Genomic DNA, 27890 nt, shown 5'->3' with positions numbered 1-27890 from the left:
CACACACACACACACACAGTCAGGGACAGAAACTCACACACACACACACACACACACACACACAGTCAGGGACAGAAACTCACACACACACACACACACAGTCAGGGACAGAAACTCACACACACACACACACACACACAGTCAGGGACAGAAACTCACACACACACACACACAGTCAGGGACAGAAACTCACACACACACACACACACAGTCAGGGACAGAAACTCACACACACACACACGCACACACACAGTCAGGGACAGAAACTCACACACACACACACACACACACACACACACACACACACACACAGTCAGGGACAGAAACTCACACACACACACAGTCAGGGACAGAAACTCACACACACACACAGTCAGGGACAGAAACTCACACACACACACACAGTCAGGGACAGAAACTCACACACACACACACAGTCAGGGACAGAAACTCACACACACACACAGTCAGGGACAGAAACTCACACACACACACACACACACACACACACACACACACACACACACACACACACACACACACACACACACACTCACACACAGTGAGGGACAGAAAAACTCACACACACACAGACAGACACACACACATACACACAGTCAGGGACAGAAACTCACACATACAGACACACAGACACAGACACACACACACATACACACACATACACAAATACTCACACACATACAAAAAACACACACACACACACACACACACACACACACACACACACACAGTCAGGGACAGACAAACACACATACACACATACCACACACACACACACACACACACAGTAGGTATATGAGCATGTGTGTGTATTTTTTTTTTGAAATTGCACAGTTTTCATCCTCTCCAAAGTTAGACAAAACAAGCTGGTGGCATAGGACTGGAGACGATTGCCGCGGCGATGCGCAGAGACAGGCCGGCTCGCGGCGGTCCGATCTCTGGCGGTCAGAGCACTGTGGGAAAGCGCCTCGATTCCCGTAAGAAGGCAGAGAGGCTGTGTTCCACGCCCCCCTACCCCTGCTCCAAGACGTCCCGCACCATCTAATTCACAGGCAAATTAGTAACATGATTTATGAGAATCTGGGATCAAAAAGCAGACAATCGGGAAGACTGCACACACCACAGGCTTTATCCAGAACATATGCAGAGAGAGAGAGAGAGAGAGAGAGAGAGAGAGAGACAGGGAGAGAGAGGGCAAAAGAGAAGAAGAAAGACAGAAAAGAGAGTAGGGTGGGGGTGAAGTGAAAGACGGGGGACAGAGGGGGGTGGACAGGGAGAAAAAGAGAGAGAGAAAGAGAGTGAGAGGATGAAAGAGAGATGGAGGGAGGCAATGGAAAAATAAGTCTTGTCTGAGTGAATCTGAGTATTAAATTCATAGAAGTGTCTGTGCATGCCATTACATACAAAAACAACCCAGAGGCAGCATTCTGTCTGCAGACGTGCAACAAAAGTCCAGCGCTGAGCATCTTCACTGTGACAGGAAGGGGAGCCCCTGCATGGATCAGGCGGGGCACAGCTCGGGTGAAGGGAAGCGTAACACAGCTGATCTATACCTGCATGCATGGCCCGGTTGGGTAGAATATATGCAAAGCACTCCAAAATAAACACGCATTTGCTCACCACAGGTTGAGATTGCGTAGGTTTTGACGCCTGACTGTAATTTCCTCGAACTGACGCTGAACGATCCATCAGTCTGCAGGAAACACTTCCTCCTGAACTTTGACCTCATGAGGTACTGGAGGTTTCTGGAGAACAGATCCAATCACCCACCACCCCCCCTATCACCAGGTGCCCAAACTCCCTCGTCCTTATGTGAGGTTGAACATTAGCTAACAAGACAGCTACATGTCAGGGTAAAACACAACAAAGTCTGGAAATACTTTAGCTTTTTTTTTTTTTTTTTAAACCTTCCATAAAAACACACGGCCTGAGGCTGATTGAACCGGAGTCGTTTTGTACTAATTGTTTCCTTCAGTCTGAAACACCCTGAACCCCCCCCCCCTCCACGGCTCCCCCCCTGCTCATCTCCCTGAGCCCACTAACAGGTTTAAATAAAACTTCCAATTGGGCCAGTAAACCCCTCATTAAGCTGTTTTTACAGAATGAATTTAGGAGAGCGGGAGGTCAAAGGTCGGGCAGGGAGGGCCTAATGTGCAGCAGCTGCGGGTGGGCGGGGCCTGGATTGGAAACAGCAGAGTTCAAATGGCAGGACCGCGTAAACATCCGCGGATCCGCGGCGACCTGACTAACTCCACAACCTGGGGAACAGATTTGGGAAGGGCCTCTTAGTGAAAACATCCAGTGCAAACTGCACCCCCCCGAGGGAAGGGTGGGGGGTGCAGTGGGTGGGGGGGGTAAGATGTCCACCTCATGGTGCTTCCTTTTAATGTGTGTGGGAACTTGGTCAAAGAACCGAAATCTGTCTCGGGCTTATGGGCTGTGTCTGTACTTCCTAGTTTGGAGGTGTCGAGTTCAAAATACTGAACATTCTCTTTCCCTTTTCATTTAACCCTTGGTTTAAAAATCCCCCCCCCCCCCCCAACCCCCATCTCCCTAAAGTGAAGATATTCTTTTCGAGGAAGCTGCCCCAGATTTAACTTCCCTACAAACAGGTTGCATTTCGGTTCACAACATTATACATCACCAATTTATATTTACAAGAAACAAGACTCATTTGACCTTAAATTACAATAAAAAAAAAACAGTTCAATACCCTTTGCTGGGAAAGTATGGAGGAATGGAAACAGAATGGAAGAAATGGAAGGCCAACAGCTGACGGGAGGGAAGGGAGGATGAGACTTTAAAGAGGCACTGGGGTTCGAGGACAGTGAGACACGCTAGCTGAGAATCCACCGGCTCTGTGTGCTGTTTGGCGGTGACAGTGAAGACTTGGGGGAGCAGGAGGGCGAGAGGAGGGCAACACGAGGGCGAGATTAGGGTGAGACGAGGGAAAGATTAGGGTGAGACGAGGGCGAGACGAGGGCGAGACGAGGGCGAGATTAGGGTGAGACGAGGGGGAGACCAGGGTGACTCTCAGAGTGCACAGCTGGAGTAATGACTCAGCACCAGAGAGACACATGGGTTTGCCCTCTGGGTATTTGTTCAGGAAAAAAAAAGCACATGAAGATGAACAGTTAATCCAGGCATTCGCAAATAATAATGCACCTAATAGAGAATAGCAGCCACACGCTGATGCAAAGTCCCCGAAAAAGGGATTTATCAGACAGCATGCTAAAAGACCACATTTCTTTGTCGGGTCAGGTTGTGTTTTTTTTGTGTGCTCCCTAATAAATCACTTGCTGGAACATTCTTGCCAGTGTGTGGATGCCGTTACTTACAATCCTCAGACTGCACTGGGATGAAATGTGCTGAGGTTTTATTTGCTGTGATAACTGGCATGTGACACAGTACCGTGCAGACACATCCTGCATGTCCACACTGGCTGAAGCAGCGCACTATGGTGCGTGATTTTTATGTATATGGATGCTGAAATAACATGATCAGATCGTCTCTAACAATAAGGTAACAGGAGAAAGCCTCTCTATTCCCTTCCCTTCCCCTGTTTGGATTGTGTTGTGAAAACACATGCTCGCCCAGGGTAATGTTAGCACCCGTTAATCTCTGAGGCCAGACCATACAATCTGTATTGCTTAATGGCATCATGCTTAATCTCCAATTAAAGTGCTAAGAGGGTTTAACTCGCCGTACCAATGCTTAATTACTACTTCACTTACAGAGGTTGCGATGAATGCAATCAAGGAACCTTTATCGTAAACCTACGAAAATGGGAGTGAGGAGGGTGGTGATTTCATTATGTTCTCCTGCACTCATTAATTCCAGCAGACAGTGCTAATTACGCACAGAGCACTGCTGACCTGTGGTAACCTGGATCTGCGAAACCTGGTTTGTAGTAGTAAGAGGCTTTACTTGGGATTTGGACAGGAAACTCTTAACCCCACTCTCTCCTTTGGGAGGGCGGAAAAAAACATCCAGGCGCAAGGCTGGCCCTTTCCTTTCCTCTCCCCTTCCCCTCCCACCCTCTCTCTCTCCTGGCCTCCTCTGTCTCCCCCTCTCCTTCTCTCTCTCCCTCCCATATTCCTGTCTCCCCCTCTCCTTCTTTCTCTCCCTCCTGTATTCCTGTCTCCCTGTCTCCTTCTCTACCTCCCTCCTATCCTTCTCTCTCTCTCCCTCCTGTATTCCTGTCTCTCTTTTTCTCCTTCGCTATTTCCCTCCTCCCCCTCCATCTCCCTCTCTCCTTCTCTCTCTCTTTCCCTCCTGTCCTGTCTCCCTCTCTCCCTCTCTCTCTCTCCCTCCTGTCCTGTCTCCCTCTCTCCCTCCCTCTCTCTCTCTCCCTCCTGCGGCAGGGTGGATGTTCTGATTACAGAGTCCAGAGCTCGCAGCGTGTCCCTTCTCTCGCCACAACACAGAGACCAATGAGGGCCAAGCGCTGGTTTGCTCTGCCGCCGTCCTGACTTTGCTCCCTGGCTCCCTCATTCATCCCCCGCTCCCCTACAGCCCCCCCCGCCACACCCCCCACACCCCCCCGGGCCCGCACCAGACCCCACCAAAACCGCGGGCCGAACCCGCTGTTTGGCAGCAACTGAAACCAGCTGTCATCCAATGTTACGGTTCCTCTCCGACTTTGAGTAAGGATACTTCCTCACATTAATTACAAGCTGAAACTGAGCTTGCTGTAATTTTGCTGAGCAAGAGCTTTTCCTCTCCTCTTCATTTTTTTTCCTTTTTTTTTTTTTGTTAGCGCCCCCAACCACCCCTCTGAAATCCCCCCGACAATCTTCTTCCATCGACTTCCATCGCATCTGTCGTAGCGTACCATAACACTCCCTCTTGCAGCACTCTGGAGAGAACATCTGAAACGCTTTACAGTGCTGAGAGTGAGACCGCGTCAGCTTCTCCACGCTGATCCATGTGTCCTTCCTAGCCCCAGCCCTGCACGTAACCGCAGCGCTCAGTCCACGTCAGACACGCTCACAGCTTCAAAATGGCCATGCTGATACCTACGCAAGTCATGCTTTACTAGCACGTACAAGGTCGATTCCAGCGGTAGCTCCACCTGAGCTGCTCTTACCTATCTGATGGATGCAGTTAGCCCCGTTTAGTCCTAACAGAGAGAGATGTGAAACCCTGCTGGACCGTAGACCTCCTGGATAAAGAATTTGTATTCCCCTACCAACCCTTTCCCAGTGCTCATATAATTACAGTGTCTGTCGACAATTGTAGAAGAGCTGCAGCTGATCTATTGTAAACAACACAGTTTGGGAACATGTACACATCTATTTGGAATTTAAGTAGCGTATAACGCAGATAAATATCCCATTTAAATATGAAAAAAAAAGATTCTGACTCTCCCCAGCATGCTGAATAACTGCTTTCTATGAGTACAACCATTCTAAGTGTTTAAGCCATTCTAGGTGTTTTATTTCTACAGCCAGTCACACTTTCACTTATTTGCAAACACACGTATGGGTGACTCACCTGGGCCGGCCCAGCAGATTAGTCAGCATGATCTTGTTGGTCTTTCTGCCACCTCACCAGGACTGCTGGGTCATCTGTGCCGGGTGTCCATGCTAGTCCAGTCAAAGCACCACGGGGTACTGCTCCCATGCCCTTCAGCGCCTCTCACAGATCAGCCACTCAGGGCACTGTTTCCCATTATCCAATGAGCTGCCACACAGGCCTGGCCCGGAACACTCCATCTACAGTGAGACGAGAAATAAATAGACAATAAATACATCAGATCAAGATGGATTTAGAAAGACATATCTCAAATGATAAAGCAGTATGGCACAGTGGTAAGAAGCTGGGCTCATAACCCAGTTAACCCAGGTTGCCAGTTTGAAGCATCTGCTAAGCAACTGAATGTAATGTCATTCTGATTAAGCTATGTTCACAAGACCATAAACCACCACTTCTGTCTCTTTATCTAAACAGGACAATGTTTAATTAGGCATGGTAATAATAGCTACCATGACAAAAATTTAATAGAATGCACCAAATTTAAAATAACATCAGGCAGAAGTATGTATTTATAATAAAATGTGATCTAATAGTACTATACTTTCCACTACATGCAAGCTGAATTTTGGATAATGCATCCCTACAGGTGAAGAAATCTAGACCGCAGTAATGCTATACCAATACTAATCATCAATTTATTCAACTTTAATATTGGGTGCTGGATCTTTCACCCCAGGTGAACAAATAACTATGGTCTAATGTTGCATGTGTTGTGTAAAAACCTTTCTTCAAACTTGTCTTGGGTACACATATCAAAATAAATGAAAAAGAATAAAAAATGTACTAATTGCAAGTCTGATAATGTACATGGTTGAGATATAAGAGCAGTGAAAGCTAACCGGCTGCAGGGATAACAAAGGTCTTAATCTGCACAGGGACTAGTCAAACAGTCCAAGTACAGACGAGTTAAAAAAAGACTTTTCACAGAGCACCAAGAAAAGGGCCATTGTCCTCTCTCAGATGCACACACTCTGACCTTTGCTCCCAAAGCCATCTTAAAGACTATTCAAAACCATCTCAAAATTCAAATAATCTTCAGCGGTGAAATGACGCTTGTCAGACTAGCAAAATGAGAGGTGAAGGAGTAAACAGAAAAGCAGCTATCCATTCTTCAGCCGAACGTGAAATGTGTGAAGGGGTTTGGGACATTAAGACCTGCGTCCCAGCGAGAATTTCCCCTAAAAGATCTCCTCTCGAACAGAGGCCTTTTTGTGCTGCCCTCACGTTTGGAAAACCGAAGACACAGCGCTTACGAACACAAACATCTCTTTTAAATCATCACATGAATCTCGAGCCCAAAAGATACAAAAAACGCATTGATCTCCAGCGTTTCCAAGCCAGTCGCCCGTCCACAACACCACTGTACTGATCTCCAGAATAAGACGTCACAAGTTTCGATGCAGCGCCCCGCTCCACTCTTCGTCTTACTGGCTGTGCAGTAAAAATTGGGGAAAAAATAGCTCATGACTCTTACCTTTCTTCCAGTCAAACCAAGCATCAGTGTGCCAACCAGAGAGGGATCTCACTTCACCACAAAATACAACACAGAAGCACAACAACAGCTGATTTCCTTTCACAAAAATAAGTCTCACGATCCTATTTTCATGGGGATATATTCAGAGGTCAGTCTCCCGCTGCTATTCCAGCCGCCTACCCGCACACTGGGCAAACACAAACTGCCAGCCAAGTAATACATACCTTTTCTTTCATAGGACTGCCGGTGATAAATATCAAAACTTGCAATGCACAGACACAAAGACAACCTCACAAAGACAGCGATTCAATCTCTCTCCTTATCTCGCTCTCCAACATCGCGTATTAATGGGCCTATGTCATTTAAGTGAAAGTGAATTTTTTTTCCCCCTCTCTCTTCCTAACAAACAGGCCTCTGTCAGAAAGTCACTTCCTTTCTAACTGGGAAACCTGTGACGATAGTGTTAACAATAGGACCTTTGCATGAGCTCCACAGCCGGCTACTTCTGCCACTGTGACATCAAATATTGACTGAGCTCTCTGCCGCGCTGCAAAATGGAGCTGAATAGAATAGTATAGAACAGCATAAAATTTTAATAACGCCGAAGGGAAATTAGACCGGCAGCACATATGCCATGCTCAGGCATTACAAAAGCAGATATATGAAATTGCTCCACTAAGTAAAATATATTAACATACTCATAGGGACACATTATTACATACAATGCAGATACAGTATCCAGACATTACACAACCATATAAAAAACACCATATACAGAACAAAATATATAAAAATACAGGTTCGTAAACTCACCTGCAGTACATACAGTGCTCTATAGAATTTGATTATTATTAGAATGAATAAATGCATACGTAAAAGGAGACTCCTGTTCTTAAACTGTATGTCGATAAGCACCTGAACAGCTTATTCCATTCTACTTTCAGGCCTTGCTACAGGCCTCTGGATTAACCTACAGTCAGGCACTGAAAGCGAGGGAGAGCACCTGCAATGCGCACCTGAACTCATTCCACTCGCAGCTGACACAATAGGTCATCATCGTTTTTTTTTTTTTTGGGTTGACTAATTAAATTTGTAGGAAAGTTTAAAAATAACAAAACCACTGGCCCTGTGCTGTGAGTATGGAGAAGACAGAAATGATGCGTGCAGATTCCCATTCAAAATAATAATTCCCAGTGGTGAATCATTTTTAAGACTGTCTTTTATAGCGCTTTAACAAAAACAGATTCTTCTGTCCTTATTACGGACCGACAAATGTGCTCAGGCAAAACCGAATTTGTCTGCTTCCAACTTCATTACCGTGTTGCTCACCGCGTCATCACGCGTCATCCTCTCACTGAGAGAGAATGTCTATTGTGATCTCTTTGTGCTCCTATAATTGACACGTTTAATTCACCCAACAAATCAGAAGAATTAAACAAACTCTCCTGATTTGTACTGCAGGTTAAGAGGACTATAGGGAAACACCATTTTAACAGTGTGTTGGGTGCATTCCGGAGTAAGCAGGGCGCGCAAGGCAACAATTTCCCCCGGGATTAATAACCCGCGTAAGAACGGCGCGTGGGAATGAGGGGCACTGCTAAGGCTTTAAGCACACAAACAGTATACTGCAAACCAGCAACGCGGCACCTGCGCGGCATTTCTTTTGCTGATTTATGTATTTTTAAGCGATTATTACCCTTTGTCCCGATTTCTCGTTCAGGGCAGTCTCACGCGCAATGGAATGCGGCACGACAGGTGAACAGTCAGGTGAAGCAAAGCGGTCAGAGAATGAACGACTCGTTCCGTCACCCTGCCCAGATAACCCTATGGCTAAACGCAGAGAAAGAATTCTGCTGTAACAGCAGGTAAACTAGCGTTAGTTAGACATGTTTAACCGTACACACCAAACTCACTGTAAATAAATGCCGCTGTATCACACAAACAGAATTTTTCTGAACAGCAATACCGAACCTGCCGTCGTTCCTAGAACGGTCGCACGTTCGTCACAAGTTGTCTAATTTTTACAGCGGTTTATGCAGGTTTGCATCAACCCTGATCTGTTTCCCCCCGCGTCCCCGCTCCCCGCGGAAGTGTTCGGCGCCGCCAAACAGCGCACGCGGAACAAAGCCGCTCCTAATTGGTCCGACGTGCCAGTTGGGCACGTGAGCGCGTTTCACGAGAATCCGAAGGACCTCGCCAAGCGCGCGCTAACCTGACGCCATACCTAAAGGTCTGACGCGCGGCGATGCTCTGCGAAAGTGCCCCGTCGGGGTGCATTTCAAGTGCACTCTTCATCAAGTCATGCACAAGCATTACCCCAGGGCTCCGCTAAAGTTGTCAACACGAGGATTATATTTTTTAATATATGGCAACACATGTCATTTGAAAGCTCTTAAATATATTGGATCGTACTGCAAATCAAGCGCATTTGAATCACTTAGTAAAAGAAAAAAATCGTAAGAATAAAATATAGAAATAAAAAGTTAATTTACTCATTCCACATCCATCAAGTTTTTTTCTCTCGCTCGTCAAACGCTTACGTTTCTCGTCCTCGTGGACTATTTTAGAGCGAACAAAGGCTCTCTCAGATGAAAAAAAACCCCCAAAACTCGGACGCATAAAAGATTCTGACACAGTACGTGGGAATCCACAGACACACACTTTCATAGCAATTCAGAGGTCTCCCATGTTTTACCTTTATAATGTAGAGGAGGTTGCACTCTCGATGTGGAATACAGGCACAGAGCACACAATCTTACTCTCAAGCCGCACCTTGGGGCCGTGACAGCGGGAGGAATCGAACCACGTTAATAACTTATGATAATAATTTTTACATAGAATTTGTGTTTGGCGTGCTGTTTCCTGCCCCACTTTGCAACGGACCAAAATATGTGAATGATCAAATAACATTCAGTGTTAACTGTAAGTTTATATAATAAACTGTTTGGACAGCACTTAATGAAACACTATAGACAAATTAATGGCAGTAGGCGAGTATGAATAATACAAAATATAAGCGAGGCGTATTTATATGGGAGAATAATACGCTATGTATATCACAAATGCATAGAATCTAGAAATTATTCACATATCTAAATACTTTATCTAGTTGTCATTTGTTCGTTAAACTAAGAAATAAATTATATGGGCGTTTGAATTTTTTGACTCGAATCGACTTAGTTCCAGAGGAATATTAATTATATTATTGCTCATATTACACGTAGCCCTTTCTAGTTCTTCATCAATTAAATTTCGTAATACAATCATAAGATACACGAGGAGGTCTGAATGATTACTTTAATTTTAGATTCATATCACTAGGCCTGTTTTGTCAAGTCAAATAGCGTTCATAATTTAAGGTGTAAATTTCATTTAATTTATAATCAGTTATAACAAATATTTGAGCTGGACGTACATCGAAAACAACAGTTTTTCCTGATTGTTTTTTTTTTTTTCATTTTATACAAAACATTTTCAGCTTTATTTCAAAGTTTTACATATAACATACTTCAGTCTTTTTGACATAGCGTATTATGCAAATGGTGCAGATGTACAAATCTCTTTGTATTCCATTTTCATAGTGCAGAGCTATATTAAGCCTGCTTTGATTTTGTTTTTAAAGTTATCTGACAGTTTAACAGGCTAGTTAGCCCATCCCCAATTCTTCAGAGAATATGAAATTCAAAGTGTCAAATCTCTACCGTGCTTCAAAAGAAAGGAAGAGTGTTGACGCACGTACGTAGGCAACACTAACACTATTGAAGAGCGCGTCCATATGGCGGCGTGGAGTTATGTATTCAAACAATCTGAATGGGAAATCGATACTGGGTCGCTTCAGCACACATTTAGCTGTCGTGCGGAGGAATATTGACCCATTTGTATTGACTGTTTTTTTATGGTGGGGCTGAATTGATCGAATGCCTCTCTTCATTTTTAATTGTTCATTCATTCCCTTTGTTTACGTCTATTTCATTTTGTTAAATATATTCAATTCTATTAATATTATTAACTATTCATTTATTTTTCAGTCTGTAAAATGCATTACTAACTTGGAGGCATTAAGAGCGGATCCGTTTTCCTGCGTCTTAAAACATTCCAAATTGTACATCGTCGTGTTTTAAATTGCACGATTTTGTTTCATAGTACTACCCGCAAAGCATCACGCTTCCAACGTTTTGTTTCATGTCATCGTCCTCTGTGCGGTCCTTTGTTTACAGTTTGAGAAAATCATTATTATAATCTTCTGAAGAGTTATCCTACCTTCTTGCTACACCCACACGTTTGTTCACAAATTTGACAGAATATTACAAATTGCTGCAAAACTATTTAACCCAGTTTGATCCGTCGGAAATTGCGAAAATGCTGTCACGTTATTTAGAGCGCTTATGGACTAGTGTTAACATTAAACACAAGAATGCTCACGCTTTCAGGCATCATGCTTTATAGTAACACCTCGGTTCACTTTCGCATGCAAGTTTTAAGTCATTTTTTTTTTCTCTTTCATGTAACCTTAAAATTGAAGTCAAACAACAATGACCGATTGTGGACGTATTCATGACTGGGTGTACTGGCAACTTTCATCGGTGTCACAAGCAGTTTGTGTCATAAGAGCCGCAAACTTGTAAACTTGGTATCTTATAAATAATCGACAAAATATTAACACCTCCAGACGCTTATGAAATGGCCAGCCTATGAAATAACGAAGCCAATCGGAAAGGCAGATGGGGATATGGTCTGGCCAATCAGACGCGGGTAGGTGGAGTGACGGCACGAAACTCTGACAAAGTTCGACCAACTCATAACCACCGGACCTCAGTACGGGGCTGAGACTACTTGCCGCAGTCAACCTGCAACGCAAAGAAAAATACAGGAAAACAACAAACAAACAAATACGGATAACACTCGGATTTTGTTTCGTTTTCATTGTAAAAGGCACGTTCAGATGACATATTGAGCGATGCGTAAAAATGTGCATTCTGTTTAACTAACAGTAGAGTTTTACCTACAAAGTTTGAATTGCATTTAGTTTTCTAAACAACTTGTTTTAAACTACTCTGCCGATCGTTTTTGTTATTTGGACTTACCTTCCATCCAATGCTAAAAATGACCGAGGAGCACGACAAGTCCCTTAACGAGCCCCCGTGCAGTCCTGCGGGGACCACGAGCTCCATGTCCCAGGATGACTCGGATTCGGATGCCCCGTCCTCCCCGACGGGATCCGACGGGCACGGGTCTCTGCTCATGCCGGCGATGGGCAAAAAAATGGACAGCGACGAAGACGACCGGTTCCCCGCCTGCATCCGAGACGCGGTGTCGCAGGTTCTGAAGGGATACGACTGGTCGCTCGTCCCCATGCCCGTGAGGGGAAACGGATCGCTGAAAAATAAGCCCCACGTTAAAAGACCGATGAACGCCTTCATGGTTTGGGCGCAGGCTGCGCGCAGAAAACTAGCGGACCAATACCCCCATCTCCACAACGCGGAGCTCAGCAAGACTTTGGGGAAGCTGTGGCGGTAAGTCATTGATAGCTGGCAACATTTTCACTTCTTTCATCCTTGTCATTTTGCCCCTTTTCGTCTGCATTTATCAGGATTTCAGATTCAGAACATTTGGTCTTTAATACATATCTGAGTGAGAGTTTCTGTCAATCAAAAAACCTCTCTTTGCATATCTATCTGTCTGATTATTGATGGTGCTTAACACAGACAATTCTATGTTATACTATGTTAATGTGGGCTTGACAGTATACTTTGTACATAACATAACATTAGCTCACACCCATACGAAACAGCTACATATCCGCAGATTGTACTGTGGATGAAACAACTATATACAGTTTTTAGCGGAAGGAAATTTAGGAATTTTGATTATAAGGTATGGCTTTATTCTAAAGGCAAATTGTTGTACTGTTCCAGTACAATGTGTGTGACTTTTGTTTTTGGCATAATGGTAGCGGTGTAACTGTTCACTTATGTTAAAAATTGCATTTCGCTGGATGCTTTGATTTGACGGATAGAATTTTGATTGGGTTCAGCAAAACTGCGACGCCTTCTTTGGCCACATTCCCTCGCCATTATTATTATTATTATTATTATTATTATTATTATTATTATTATTATTTCTTGCAGCTTGCTGTCGGAGAACGAGAAGAGACCGTTTGTCGAAGAAGCAGAGAGGCTTAGGGTCCAACACAAGAAAGACCACCCGGATTACAAGTACCAGCCCCGCCGGAGGAAGAGCGTGAAGCCCGGTCAAAGTGACTCTGATTCAGGGGCAGAACTTAGCCATCAAATGTACAAGGCCGAGCCGGGCATGGGCCTGGCGGCCGTAGGAGATGGACATCACCCCCATCACCACCAAGAACACACAGGTGAGAACATTTTTTTTCCGTCTGCACTAATATGAGTCGACGCAACCAGCTGTAATGCAACTTTAGTACTTCTACGCGATTTAACTACCAAATGAATAGAGAGGAGATAAAGAAACCCCCAATAAACCAATACACGCCATGTTCGGAATTTACAATGTGCTTTTATGATAATTACAAGATCAAATCAGGTTATTACCTTAGCAGAGCTTTTGCCGTCATGACGTAGCTCACTGTAGAGCTTGATATGCAGTATTTTTGAGTATTTTAGGCATCTTTACACCTTAATGCAACGTTCATTTGTCCTTCCTGAAAAACTCAAACCTCTTCCCACCCCACCCCTGCTCTCTAACAGGTCAGCCTCACGGTCCCCCTACACCCCCCACCACCCCTAAAACTGACCTGCACCACGGTGGGAAGCAAGACCTCAAACACGAGGGCAGGCGGTTGCTGGACAGCGGCAGGCAGAACATCGACTTCAGCAACGTAGACATCTCAGAGCTCAGCACCGACGTCATAAGCAACATGGAGGCCTTCGACGTTCACGAATTCGACCAGTACTTGCCAGTCAACGGTCACGCTGCAGCCGCCGCCGCCTTGCCCTCTGACCACAGTCACGGACAGAATCCAGCGACAGGCGGCGCGTACACCTCCACCTACAGCCACCCCGGTGCAAACGGAGCGGTCTGGAGTCGCAAAAGCGCAGCGTCATCCTCGTCCCCAACGGGCGGCGAAGCGGGCCCACAGAGGCCGCACATCAAAACGGAGCAACTGAGTCCCAGTCACTACAGTGAGCACTCACACGGCTCACCGTCCCATTCCGACTACGGCTCTTACAGCGCCCAGACATGCGTCAGCTCCACCGCCTCCGCCCCGGCCGCCACTTCCTTCTCCAGCTCCCAGTGTGACTATACAGACCTCCAGAGCTCAAATTACTACAGCCCATATACCGGGTACCCATCTAGCATTTACCAGTACCCATACTTCCATTCCTCCCGCCGGCCCTACGGAAGCCCTATCCTAAACAGCTTGTCCATTCCGCCTTCCCACAGTCCTACTAACTGGGAACAGCCGGTGTACACCACATTATCCAGACCATGAGCACCTGCGTTGTAAATAGACTTTCCATCCATCGCTAACCAAGTGTTACGGAAGTTTTCTGCACTAACGAAGGAATAGAATTAGGTGGGGCGCACAGCCATAAACGAGAAAGAATATATACGCATACATATATACACGAATAAAAGTGCCTGCTGATTTAATATAAACTTAGGTAATTCTGAAGAAGATGTGCCATTGTTTTGTTAGGCTGTTCCTATTTCGTCTCGGACTCCACTGAAGAAACCGACGCGTCTGTTCATGGACCGCGAGCGGGAATCCTCTGTGAGGACCACGTGAGAGTCACCGAACGCGCGCTCAGGTGCATTCCCCTAGTGACGCGGGAAGCGGAGCGGCGTGCAGAGCGAGCAGGGCGCACCCGGGCAGACGCTGGCGGTGAAGCGGGTGGAAGACACACCCATCGCCGCAGACGCTGGCGGTGAAGCGGGTGGAAGACACACCCATCGCCGCAGACGCTGGTGGTGAAGCGGGTGGAAGACACACCCATCGCCGCGCACGGGGACCGAATACACGAGCTCCAAGTCATCCTCGTGTAGATTTTAACTGTCCGGTGCCAGCCAGCGCACACCGCATCTGCACAATATCTATTCCATTCTATTCCACCAAACCCGTTTTCAACTATATTTCCTCTATGTCAAGGGTTGTCCTTTGTTTTCAAGATCGCAAATATGTATTTAATTTTGTTGCATCGTTGTTCTTTTTTTTCAGTTAGCTGAATAATTGTGTCATATGTTTTGGAGAGGGAGCATCTCCAGAAACATTTCATATCAGCGAATGAATTGTAATTCTATGCATTTGGTATGTCACAACCACTTTTCGATTTTTTTTTATGCCTTTATAAATAACAACACATATTTCCATTCCCGTTCGTTAAAACATGCGAGCAATTACACTAACAAAGACCAGCGGAGTGCCATGAGATTCAACAGGTGTCCAGTGCGCTGCTTGCCGAATTGCGATTAGTCACGACGCGAGGGTTAAAGGAAATGGGTAACATAACACGACACGCGCTTGAGTGATGGGCCAGCTGGAGCCGGTGCTTAAGTGGACCGGAAGACACACGGTGCAGTTGACCCGTCAAGCGTCCCGGGTGTCATCTATGCATAGCTCTGTTTCCATGGAAAGCCAGACCCACTCACCCACACAGGTTCGGGAGATTTTGTCAGCAAATTGTCTTCAAGCTTTTTCTCACAATGGCCAGCAGAACTTTGGAGCGTGGTCATTTACGCATAAACCCATACGGAACACGAGTGAGGAAAAGCTAGTTTGTAATATTTAGAATGCAGGAATTAGGGGATCTTTGTGTCCCTTAAAATTAGCCCATCATTGTCAAGTTTGTATGTGTCTGCGTGTCTATACTGTATGTATTTCTACTAGGTATATTGTATGCCGGGCATATGATAACTTTGTACACATTTAACACTAACTTGTGCCTTTAAATGCTTATTTTTCTAAAACTTTCTTGTTGGATTTGTTCTTTAATAAAACAAAAAATATGAGTTGCATGCAACATGCAGTCAATCTCCTCCAACAGAAGAACGAAGGAAAATACTGGAACATTTCAAACTGGTGCTATTAGTTTAACCGTTTAAAATGACACTTGTATCGATCTTTTGAAAACTTGGAAAATGTACCAAGTGTAAATTTACGGACTGTAACGCCCCATAACAATTTGTATAAACCTATGACCACGAACGTTGTTTATTTTTACTTGTTTTACTCTTAACGTTGTATATGCAATGAATCATTTGCAAAATGTGTTTATTTCCATGTTCACTAGAAAATTCTCACAAGCACGGTTAATATTTTTGCTGGCCATTTTCAATGAAAAAAATAAAACATTTTTATTCATATTGAGTGCTCTTTCACTTATTTTCAGGCGTTTGGACATTATTTAGCTGCCGTTGTATATTCATTTCAGCTGCACAGAAATTTTGATTTAAGTTTTTAGAACAAATACGAGGCAGTGCTTTATGTTGTTTCGAACCCAGGTTAAGCTTGGTTTGAAACGAAAACGGAACAGACGCCTACTCTGTAGCAATGGACAGTATACAGGCGTCTAAATATGGGTCATGGAGTTTCGGGAACTTTCTGCCCTTGACAGCAGCTCTAAAATAATCATTTCCATCCCAAACCAAACCTCAACCATTTTGTGTACGATTTTGATGATAATCCACAATCAGCTACCGAGGGCAGAAAAAGCCGACACGCTTTGTAGAGGCGTCGCGCGTCACGTGTCCCGCTCGCAGCAAGTCGGTGTTAGCGCAAAGCGGTCCCGGCCCCTTTGACGGGAAGGCGGCAGGAGATTACAGTACAGTTATATAAATGAGCTGCATTTTAGGACCTAAATATTTATTTATGTCCGTTCTTTTTTGTGCCCATTCAGTGTCTGGTCTCTGTCTCTTCTCACGCCCCCTCTCTTTGTTTTTTCTTTTCCCCTCTTGCTCCCTGTTTTTCACATCTTTCTCCTCCTCTCTACCTGTGTTTCTCCTCCACTTTCTATGTCATGTTCTCCACCTCTGTACCTCCCTCTATCTTCCTCTGTCTCGCTCCCCCTCTTTCTTTCTCCTCCTCCTCTGAGTTCTCTCCCTTATTTAGGTCTCTCTTATTTTCTCTCTTATTTTCCGAAAATGCAAAACTTTGGTAACTTTGGTCACAAGCCCGGCTTGAATGCAGTGCTAGTGTGCTCAAAGCCTCACAGCTAAAAAAACCCAGACTCTGTGGTAAGCCAGTCGACATATTTTCACAAGCCAAATCAGTGCCTGAGCTCACCTCCCTCCCGATTTGAATAAAATGCGAGGGGATTGTCTTACTTTGACACGATTAGCACTGATGTGGTCGAAATTGTATCTAGACCATTGATAGCAGCTTGTATGGGCGTCATTCATTGTGTGGAGATATCAGGTTTTTGAGTGGGATAAGAACTCAACCACAGCAATGCAGAGTCACCAGACAGCGTTGGACAGAGGCCTAGTGCTATCGCTAACCCAACACTCAGGGGCAGAGCAGAAAGATAGAGACTGGAGTGAACCAGCACAGATTTTCATTACACATTAGCAGCATGTCTAGGTTTAGGTCCGGGGGCTCTCAAATAACGTGGCAGGTAGGTCACTGCGAAAATGCCAGACAGCTCAAATAAACCATATCATTCAGATTTAAGGGTTTTGTAGTGTGGAAACAAAAGGTGTGATTATTTCATACTTTTGTTTTTGGCCTGTTTCACACTACGGCCTGATCTGTCGTTATTATGTTAAAATGTGTTGGAAAAATTCAGGTTTAGCATCAGCCCTTGCCATGCCTCTTTACTCTGTTCCTGTCTGCCTGATCTGTTCTCTGATTGGGAGCCAGTGAGCTGCCAATGCTGTGTAAAGTACCCTTTAAATGACGGTGTCACCAGTGTCAGAAACGCTCACTGTTTAGAGGTTTATGGTGTTGAGGGATTAAGGATATCTGGTCATAAATTCATACATTATTTATTTACTTATTTATTTTATATTTATGTATTTATTTACCAGGGAGAGGCTCATATACATTACATTAAATTACATTATTGTCATTTAGCAGATGCTCTTATCTGGAGCAACTTACGTAGGTTACAGTTTTATCCATTTATACAGCTGGATTTTTAGTGAAGCTTTTGTAGGTTAAGTATCTTACCCAATGGTACAACAGCAGTGTCCCAGCAGGGAATCGAACCGGCAACCTCTTTTGGTTACGAGCCCAGCTCCTTACCGAGTGAGATTCTAACACCAAGACACTCACACTTGCCATAAGACCGGTCATAAGACTGGTAAGAGCATTACTGACTCCAGGGATGGAGTGGATTGGGGGTGCTGTGCGCTGGAAGCAGCTTCTCTCCCTCCTTACAAACTCTGGCCCGTTTAATGTGCTGTATCTCAACACATGAGCTTGGGCCGTTGCTCATTTCGTGTGGGCCAACTTCTGGAAAACGTCTCGGCCTTAGACAAGCACAGGAAGACACAGCGAAGGCGAAGGAGCCCCCCCCCCCACCTCATCGTTTAGTAGAAGAGTATGGCGAGAGTTAAAACCGAACCACTCCCCCCCCCAAAATCTGCGGGGCAGAGGGGGGGTGCACAGAACTGTCCAGTCCTGTGGTCTGCGGGGTGGAATCGGAAAGCGGGCCGGGCTGTGCATGCCAAGCAGGGCCCTCTCGGGCCGGCTGGGGGCAGAACGTTCAGTGCCAGAGTGCGGAGTTGCTGAATTTTAATGAGTCATTATTTAGTGGACGGGGGCCCTTTGTCTCCCTTTATCCGGAGACCAAGAAAAGAATTAATTGGACAGAAAATGGAAGGGCAAAGGAACTGACAAGTCATTAAGAGGGACGTGAATGGGCGATTAGATGCACATGGGGGTGGAATTTTTTTTTTTTTACTGCTTCATATCGCAGGGCTCCATAAACAACAACAATAACAGCAACAACAATCGCAGCGACAGCAGCAAACCAACGAACAGAAAATCTGTAAAAAAAAAAAAATAGCAGATAATATGAAAACAGATGGGATGTGGGTGGTTGGAGAAAGGCATGTTGCTTTGCTTCTTTAAATGTGTTTTTTTTCTGCCATTGTCCCTCAAGCTGTTTTGGAAGGAAACCTTGAGAGAGGGCAGAAGTGGAGAGGCGAAAAAGCATGAAAAAGACTCTTCAGAGTGCTTGGGGTCTGTTACTCTCTGAGCCCACGGCCTTTAAGGAGACCCCCCCCCCTCCTCACTGCAGAGGGCTAATCAGCCATGTTTCAGCAAGGTGTTGAGCTGTTCCCATCAGGTGAAGGGAACGGACCAACCCTGCTTTTGATCTGTTCCAACCCAACCCACCCTCTCTCTATCTGTCAAACACACACACACACACACACACGCACACACACACACACATGCACATATACATGCACACAAATATACAAAGATACATACATAGAGCTGGAATATAATCTATGGCAAGGGTGCCACTTTAAGGATTTAGTGACAGATCGTGGTGACCCAAATGATAAAATTATATGTGGCTTTACCTTCCGAATGCATAACCCAGAGAGGGGAGATAAGAAGCTGTCTAAATTACATTATCATTCATGTCTGGATGTGCTTTCTCCTCAGATGGCTAAACAAAAAGTATAGTGGGGAAAAAATGGTTCAGCATTCACTGGTCAAAGGTATTTTAACCTGCTGAGAAGACACCGGCCATGGTGAGGACATTCTCAATGGGCCCCACAGATTAGGTGAGATCCATTTAAATTTTCTCACTGAATCCCTGCCAGGGGAAAAACGACCAACAACCAACATTTTCCATCAGAGGAACCGAATCCATGGTCAAACCTGAGAGCCTGAAATATGAAACTGTGACATTGGTGAATTGGCTGGAAAAAAAAAAAGAAAAAAAAGGAGGAAGTTTTCTTAACCAGTAACTGTCCCTGCTGTGGGGATTGTGTTGGGCAGAGGGCCATAGATGTACGGAGGGGGGGCAGGGTGCACTCTGGGAAGGTGGGAGAGACATGACTCAGGGAGCCGGGGTTGAGTTGCATAAGGAAGTGAGATGAATCAGGGTGGCTAATCGGGAGCGTGAGGATTTCTTCCCCTGATCCCCAACGTTGGGAACCGGAACAGCTATCTGAGTAATAGTCTCATCCTTTTTAATGAGCCTTTGGCTTTTATCTTGGGTTCGGGCGGGGGAGCTGGTGGGGGGGCTGGGGGGGGGGGGGGGGGGTGAAGTGCTGGGAACTCGGGCTGATTTGCAAGGGAAATGAGCTATGAACAAACCGTCGATTTTTGCCGGCCGTTGAACCCACTGCGGGTGCTGATTACACCCGTTCCCTGATAAAGCGAAACTCCAGCGTTGGCAGAGACCTGTTTACCTTTCCTCCGTCTCCACCGACCAGCACACACCTTTGCGCATGTTCCTCCATTTTTCTTTCACTGTCACCATGGATACCTCCTCAGCTGTTTAATGCGATCCCGCAACCCCCCCCCCCAAAAAAGGACTTTTTGTTCCATTTTTGGCAAAAGTGGCCCCGAGTGAACCAGAGAGTTTAAGAGACTTTAACTTCCCGGAGTGACAGGTCCAGCGCCGTGGCTGACAAAGTTCTAGAAATGTAAGCACCTCTCCTGACACAGGCATCTCCTGTTTGCTGTCCTCTCACCTCCGCAGCGAGAACCCGTAACTGAGTCCACACACTGCGGGCCCGCCCTAATTTAATGATTTCCTGAAGAAGACTTCTCGCAAAATAAAAGGCTGTATTTTTGCATCGGTGTCTCCCGTTTTGTAGGCCCCTGCCGGGGCCAAGGAAAACAGCCATCCAGACAGGACCAACATTGACTTTCCCGGTTCCGCGGGAGCCAGGATGAAGAGGCGGAATTCATCTTGCAGCCACGGACCCCCCCCCCCCCTTCCCCCACCTCCCCTGAACATGCCGCTAAATTAGGACTGGCTCCTGCATGGTCGTCTGTGTTTCAGCGGTCATACCAAAATCTCACCTCAACACCCCCCCAACCCCCCCTCCCGTCACCAAGCCCCTCCTGTCCTCCCTCAGAGGGTGCAATGAGGATATAAACTGGAACAACCATTAATTATGCGAAACAAATAATTAAAAGAAAAATTTTGCTACAACTCCAGCTATAACTTCACCATTATTTTTAGCTAAAATGAACTCAGATGACCGTACGTAACGCTTTCTCCTCTCAGGGTTTGTGTTACTTTAGTACACTTGGCTTCTGTTGCCTCGTCAGGCTGCACAAGTTAACTTGCGATACGCCTTGAGTAGTGTTATGCTCACACTCACTAGGTCTGGGAGTGTTCTTAGCCTGGCCTGACAGCACTGCTCACTCAACTCAAATGGATACAGTTATGCTCTATCGTGCTGGAAGTCGCTCTGGATAAAAACGTCTGCTAAACGAAAGCGATGTAATGTAAGGTAATGTAGCGTATCTCTCCAGAAGACGCCTCTGGCTGAGCAGGTTGGTCTGCGCGGTGCACGGGGGCTGTTACGCAACGCACGCTGACTTTTCCTCAAAGCTGTGTGCTGCAGCCCAGCATTCGATCCACTTTTGGAAAACGCTGTGGTTTGAGCAGCAGTCAGCTGCCTTTGTTCCTCCTCTCCTCTGCGCTTTGTTCTTTTCTTTTGCGCCGGTTCTTGGCACTCGTGATCGTGCCCCATGTGAATATTCATTTGTTCGTTTTATTTTAATGGCTGCCACTTTTGTAACTATGGTGACTCTCTCTTTCTTTTGTCTCTCCCCCTCTCTATCTCCCTCTCCCTCTCCCTCTTTCTCTCAGCACTCTGGTCTTGAAGGTTGAGGAACACAGAATGTTGCTGCAGGGAATTATTGTGGTTTTTATTGTATCATCATCATTATTATCATCAGCAATTTTATTGTTCTCGTTCCCTGTTCAACTTCCTTGTGCGCCACAAGTAACTGAAGTTCCAAACGAAGATTCCGGAAGAGAATTTAAAGACGGTCCCTATGCAACTAATCAAACTTTGACAAAACGGTCCCATCCACGACTACAAAAATGGCACTTACCACACCCTTTCCATGTCGGCTGTTCATGGTATCCCTCCTCCACCCCATCTCCCCCGTTCTTTTCCCTGACGTCGACACGAGGGGTCAATAGCCCCACAGCCAGGTGTGACCCATTTGTCAGGCTCCAAGCCATAAAAAAGGACTGCAATAACCACATCAAACGCAACCTTCACACTTGATTGTATGAAAATTCATTATCCCCTGCATAGATACCTCCATATGTGAAAACAATTCAGAGCATCTTCACCTTCCAGGAGTCGCCTGTGTGAATTTGACGTGACAGATTAGTTCTAAGTGCTCAGCTGAGCATTCTTGAAATTGAGATCTGGTGCACCACTTGGAGTGTAGTCGTAGAAATTCCAGCACATTCATATTCTGGATAAAAAAAGTAATAAAATAAAGTAATATAACCGTGGCTGATAAAACTGACACTGACACTCAGTGTAAGGCAGGCCATGCCGTGGATTTGTGCACATTAATCATAAACCCACAGTAAAGCCTATTTTGCATAAAACATAAGCTGAACCGGCATCTGACCGGCAGATGACGGAGGCCTGTTTCAGATAGACATGTACACACACTGAGTAGAGAGTTCACCAATGAATTAATACAGATGACAAGTCATCTTCTGCTGAATTCAAACCTCTGAATAACTGCTGGGTCAGGTGAAGGTCTAACTGGATTTCTCAGAGATTATTTAGCCCACAGGTTGGCCCCCTTATTGCAAAGTCTATACAGTGGATCATAGATAGTTTTATTGGCAAATATATGGCACCAGCAGTCTAACTTTTCCATCTGCTCTCTGCTTGGAGGGTTGGACTTATGCCTTCATGTAACAGTGAGGAGGGAAAAAATCAGGTGGTGTGAATGTTACATCTGACAAAAACTTTGGAAGTAGCATCGCAGGCATGCAAAGCTCGACAGTGGCCAAGTATGTGTAAAATGCACCAGGAGGGGTTGAAGGGGAACATATTTTTAAAATGAGGACGTTAAAAAAACGAGGGGGAAAAAAATCTGGTTGATTATGGGTAAAAGGCTGCTTATACGTCTGCCAGTGATAATGGCTGTGGCTGTGTGCGGATGCACGCTGATGAGATCCCAATGCACAGCCCAATATCACTAGCTTTCAGCCTGGCACTCTCCGTCCTCCCACTTGTCCAGCCGCATTCCCTTAATTGAAACAAACTGCGGCATTTAGAAACCATACTGTAGAAGTGTGCCTTCTCCCATGAACAGACGTGCGCTAACCATTTCGTTCACTGCGCTCACCAATTGACTACGGCTCACTGCAAGCTTGAAGCTGGCTGAAACAGCTGTAATATACCAAGGGAAAACAGTGCTGGCAGCCTCATTTGAAAACAAAAATTGCAGAATATTGAATGCATTTTAGTAATTACTATGTGTTTAGAAGTAAATTAACTTGTTTTAAATTGCTAAGTAGATTCTCATATCTTCCTTTTGGGATTTGATTATTACTTCTTCGCTGGATGGAAGCATGTGAAAAAAATCTGTGACAAAAGTTTCAAATGGGGGATGTTTTGAGGCCCAGCTGGTGCAACCCACCTCAGAGGAAACGGAACATTCTACAACATCTCTGCTCTGACAGAAAATTGGAGGTTCTGGAATATCCCTATTGTTCATAATGAGCGGAACATTCCGGCACTTTATAGGACACTGAACGTTCCAGAACATCAGTTCAGAAGAAACCGAACACTGAAGAATATCTTTGCACTTTAGGAGAAATTCATCAATCCAAACTGTCACTTGCTGCTGGTTTAATGTGCATGTCCTCTGCTTGCAGGTGTGTTCCAAGGAGACTTTACCAGGCCTGACTTTAAATGCCTCTTGTTTTGCGTTTGTAATCTGAAGTAAACTGACAGCATAGCCAAAGCTCTCAAACTGCATTCTGGTAACTTGAATTTTTGTTGATCTGATTCATTCCCGAAATCTTGTGTCATTGCTGTTTATTAAAGCTTCAATTATTCATTTAGCATGTGTTTGTCAGTTAACTCACATATTTCGTATTACTCGAATTTTATAAGCCCTAAACAAGGTTACGGGGGAGGGGGAATTGCTTGAATTGCTCGAATTTTGCAAATTGTCCCATGCAATATTAACGGGTGGAGTCACCCGGATTGGTTTTGGCCTGTAATTGTCTTCATGCATGGACCGGGGTGGTGAAAGGCGTCCTTTGTGACAGCGGCCCGAGGCCGTCATTAGATTAAGACGGCTACCTCCGCAGGCCTCTTCTGGGGGGTTATTTAGCCCGAAGGGCTCCGGCTGATGTGATTAGCGGCGATAAGGAGTCATTATCGTTCCGGGAGGCACGGGGGCGGCTGCGGCGCCCCCCTCCTGTGGGACAGGGCGAAGCGACAGCTTAAGTGTGCGTGTTCCTCCTCTCGCCCACACGGCACTGCTGTCTCGTTAGAACGCCATCAGCATTCAGGTCCTGCGCTCTGCTGGAATGTGGAGAGTGGGAGGAACATTTGCTGAGATTTTTTTTTTTTTTTTTTTCAGGCTCTCTCACTCGCTCCTTCTTCCAGGCACTTCTGGCAACTAGAGAAAGGAGGCAGAAAAGAGAGAGAGGAAAAGAAAAAAAAAAACACAAAGAGAAATACACACAAAAAAGAGAGATCTCTTTTGCATTCTGGGAGCTGTGCAGCAGTGGGGTCGGCATGACTGGAGTTTTTAATGTGTCGCCTGAGTTGCGCAACACAGGGTCCGTTTGGGGGTTGGCTTCCTTCACACAGTGCAGATGAACACATGGGAACCATATAAAAGCACATCAGAACCCATTAACGGCCACTGGACAAACGCTCCCATGCTGTCTTCCTGAAGCTGAAATCTAAAACTCACCCCTTACCCATGTCCCCCTCCATCGAGTTTAAAAAAAAACCCTCGGGAGATCAGAAACATATTACTCACTCACTCTCTCTCTCTCTCTTTTTTCCGTCGCTCTTTACCTCTCTTCTCCTCCGCACCGGGGTGCGTGTGCATCACCTGGTCTGCTGATTGTTGCCCGCGTAAAAACGAGCGTGCTCATTTGCGTGTGATCGGTGCAGGACGTGTGTTACCTGCGTTGCATACGCCTCACAGGCCACCTGCACTGAGTCTGGAGGCTGGTTTGTGCTTTGATGTGACCTGGGTCGTTTAATGTAAGTGCATCTCCTGTCGGGGAGCTGAAAGGAGGCTTGCCCTGGTGGTGCACAGCGGGCGAGACGTTCAGCCGCAGGCGGCCGCAAACCAGGTGACCCCCCCCAGATGGGACCTCGGCGTGAGTGGCGGGGGCTGCCGACTGATCGGACTGTTACCACGCTGCTGTAACCACGGTTACTGCCGCTGTCCACGGGCCTATCAGCAGCTGGCTCTTTGTGCGGGACATGCCGCTGCACAGACTTGACGTCCTGCAGGGATTGTAGACATGAAGTTAAAAGTGTGAGTAGGTCCGTGTGCCGTTTGTAGGAGCATCACCCTAAACTTTGCCCTCCACTTGGTGTTTTTGTCCGTCTCGTGCTGTAGCAGCGCTTGATCTGGAGCCAGTAAGTAAGTGCCTTTTACTTAAGCAAAACTGCAGTGTCATTTCAGAGATTCCCACCCAACTTCCCCTACCCCCCCAAAGTGCTGAAAGGCAGGCAGCAGACTGCATTGACCCTGTCTGCCTATATCCGCCCCCCCACCCGCCCAAACTAACAACGGAGTCACAGCGGAGCGGAGAGGAGGAAACGTTTGCTTTTTAGCGGCGTGCCGAGGACGATTACGGCTGCCGCGGAAACCCCGTGTGGTCGACTGAGGTTGCCCGCGGCACGCCGCCCTGGCGCCGTTCTCCGACGCGGAGTCTCACGCCTGTGTCACAGACAGTGACGGCCCAGCCGCCCCCCCCCCAAAAAAAAACCCAGCGCCGAGATGAAAGGTCCTCAAGCGCGGCCGGGAATCCCTCAGCGATGACAGACTCGACGATATCATTTCCCACGGCATTCATCCAGGGTGCTGGCAAGAGAAAATGATCATCTAGATATTCTAGGAAATTATAGTCTAGGTTTAGAGTAGCCTCTCTCCTGGTGTAAGAGTTTAAAATTATTCAATATTCTCCCATAAAGTCTCTATTCTTTTCTATTCTACTCTGTTGTGTTTTATGCTGTTCTACTGTGAGGTCGCATGATGGCATCAGGGTTACGGAACTGTGCTTTGAATGTAAGGTCGCAGGGTTGCAGGTTCAAGCGCAGGTTGGCACAGCTCCGCTACTATTGAGCAAGAGCGTAGAATTCTGTAAACATGGATGAATAAGTGAAGTGCTGGCCCGCAGTGAGCCGGTTTTATACTATGGTGAATAAGTGAAGTGCTGGCCCGCAGTGAGCCGGTTTTACACTATGGTGAATAAGCGAAGTGCTGGCCCGCAGTGAGCCGGTTTTATACTATGGTGAATAAGCGAAGTGCTGGCCCGCAGTGAGCCGGTTTTATACTATGGTGAATAAGCGAAGTGCTGGCCCGCAGTGAGCCGGTTTTATACTATGGTGAATAAGCGAAGTGCTGGCCCGCAGTGAGCCGGTTTTATACTATGGGACAGCTCTGTTACACACTGGTGGCAGCGTTACTGTAATGTGATAAATGAGCTGCAGTTGATCCCGCTCTCAGAGGGTACAGGTGGAAAAGTAAGGCCGTGCTGGTGAGTTCTGGGGGAGGTGGGGCTGGCGTGCAGCTGGAAGAGACATCACTGCTCTGTGAGAACAGAGGAGGTGGACTCTGTACATCATAGTCTGCCTTTAGCACACCGCTGTTTTATGGCTGCTGCATCTTATATTCCTTGCAGGTTTGTTTGAGCCAGTGTGTGCGTGATGTGTACGAGTGTTTGCATGCCTGTGTGTGTGTCCGTAATGTGTGTGTGTGTCCGTTATGTGTGTGTGTCTATGTGTCTGTGATGTGTGTCTGTGTGTGTGTGTGCGTTTGCGTGTGTGTGGGTGGGGGAGGTGATTACAGCCTTCAGAGCTGACAGTCATGACCTCAGCCTGTCTCCCAGCTGCCGTGTCGGGTGGGAAACTCATGGAGTCTGTGGTTTCTCAAGCTCCAGCCCCGTTCTCTGTTTTCCTACAAGCGAAGGGTTAACGGGGGGCTGTCTCCCGCTGAGAGCTTGCCCCTTTGGCCCTGTAAAATGACAGCATGCGTAACCCTACAAAACGATTCTGTAGCACTTCCACGGAACGATGAGGAAATGTGTATTTCTAATACTGTTATTGTTGTTTACTTTAAGTTGTGGCTTTTTAGAAAGAGTTGACAGTGCACTGTACGCTGTCAGTACAGTCTGGCTGCCGGGACTGCTCTCTCTGTGACCCCATGCCCCTCCCCACCCCACATACACACCGCCACCACCAAACCAAAAAAATGCCTTTTTGGTAAGAGAACAAAATGAATGGATGACTGGTAATAAATTGTTCAAAATGTGTTTTTCCTTCCTAAATTGTAATTATTTTCCTGACTGCCAAGGATGTCCCTTTCAAAAACAAGAGGATGCATCCCCTCTCAGCGTTTCAGGAGCTGTCATTTCCCTCCGTGCCTTTGGAATTCTGGGAGCACCTTGCTCCTTTGAGGTGCCCTTCAAAGAGGGCTCAGAGGGGAAAAAAACGCATTTCACGTGTCGGAGAAAAGACAGGTTTTCTCTGCCCCCCCTCTTCAGTTTCCCTTCCTGTAGTCAAACAGTGTTTTCACATGCTAATGTTCACAGACCCTCATGCTAACCCCAAGTGGTGTGAATCTGGACTGTCATCATGAGCACAAGCACAGCCATTGACCACACGGCTGTGCATGGCTGTGTTTCCTTTCTCGTTATTGGAGCCAGTGTCACTAGTACTG

At 46.2% G+C, this 27890-nt stretch overlaps 1 protein-coding gene across 1 annotated transcript; it reads left to right on the top strand.

The window, feature by feature from the left end:
* Positions 1-11874: 11874 nt before the first annotated feature.
* Positions 11875-16330, top strand: LOC118794224 (transcription factor Sox-8-like). Its single transcript, XM_036552432.1, has 3 exons — positions 11875-12546; positions 13162-13403; positions 13756-16330. Exons 1-3 carry the CDS (start codon positions 12128-12130, stop codon positions 14499-14501), a joined length of 1407 nt encoding a protein of 468 aa, XP_036408325.1. The 5' UTR covers positions 11875-12127; the 3' UTR covers positions 14502-16330.
* The last annotated feature ends 11560 nt before the right edge of the window (positions 16331-27890 follow it).

Source organism: Megalops cyprinoides, chromosome 19 (assembly GCF_013368585.1).
Source record: "Megalops cyprinoides isolate fMegCyp1 chromosome 19, fMegCyp1.pri, whole genome shotgun sequence".
NCBI classification, from domain to species: domain Eukaryota; kingdom Metazoa; phylum Chordata; class Actinopteri; order Elopiformes; family Megalopidae; genus Megalops; species Megalops cyprinoides.
The sequence above is the reverse complement of the archived record's forward strand: the minus strand, read 5'-3'. Positions and strand labels throughout refer to the sequence as shown.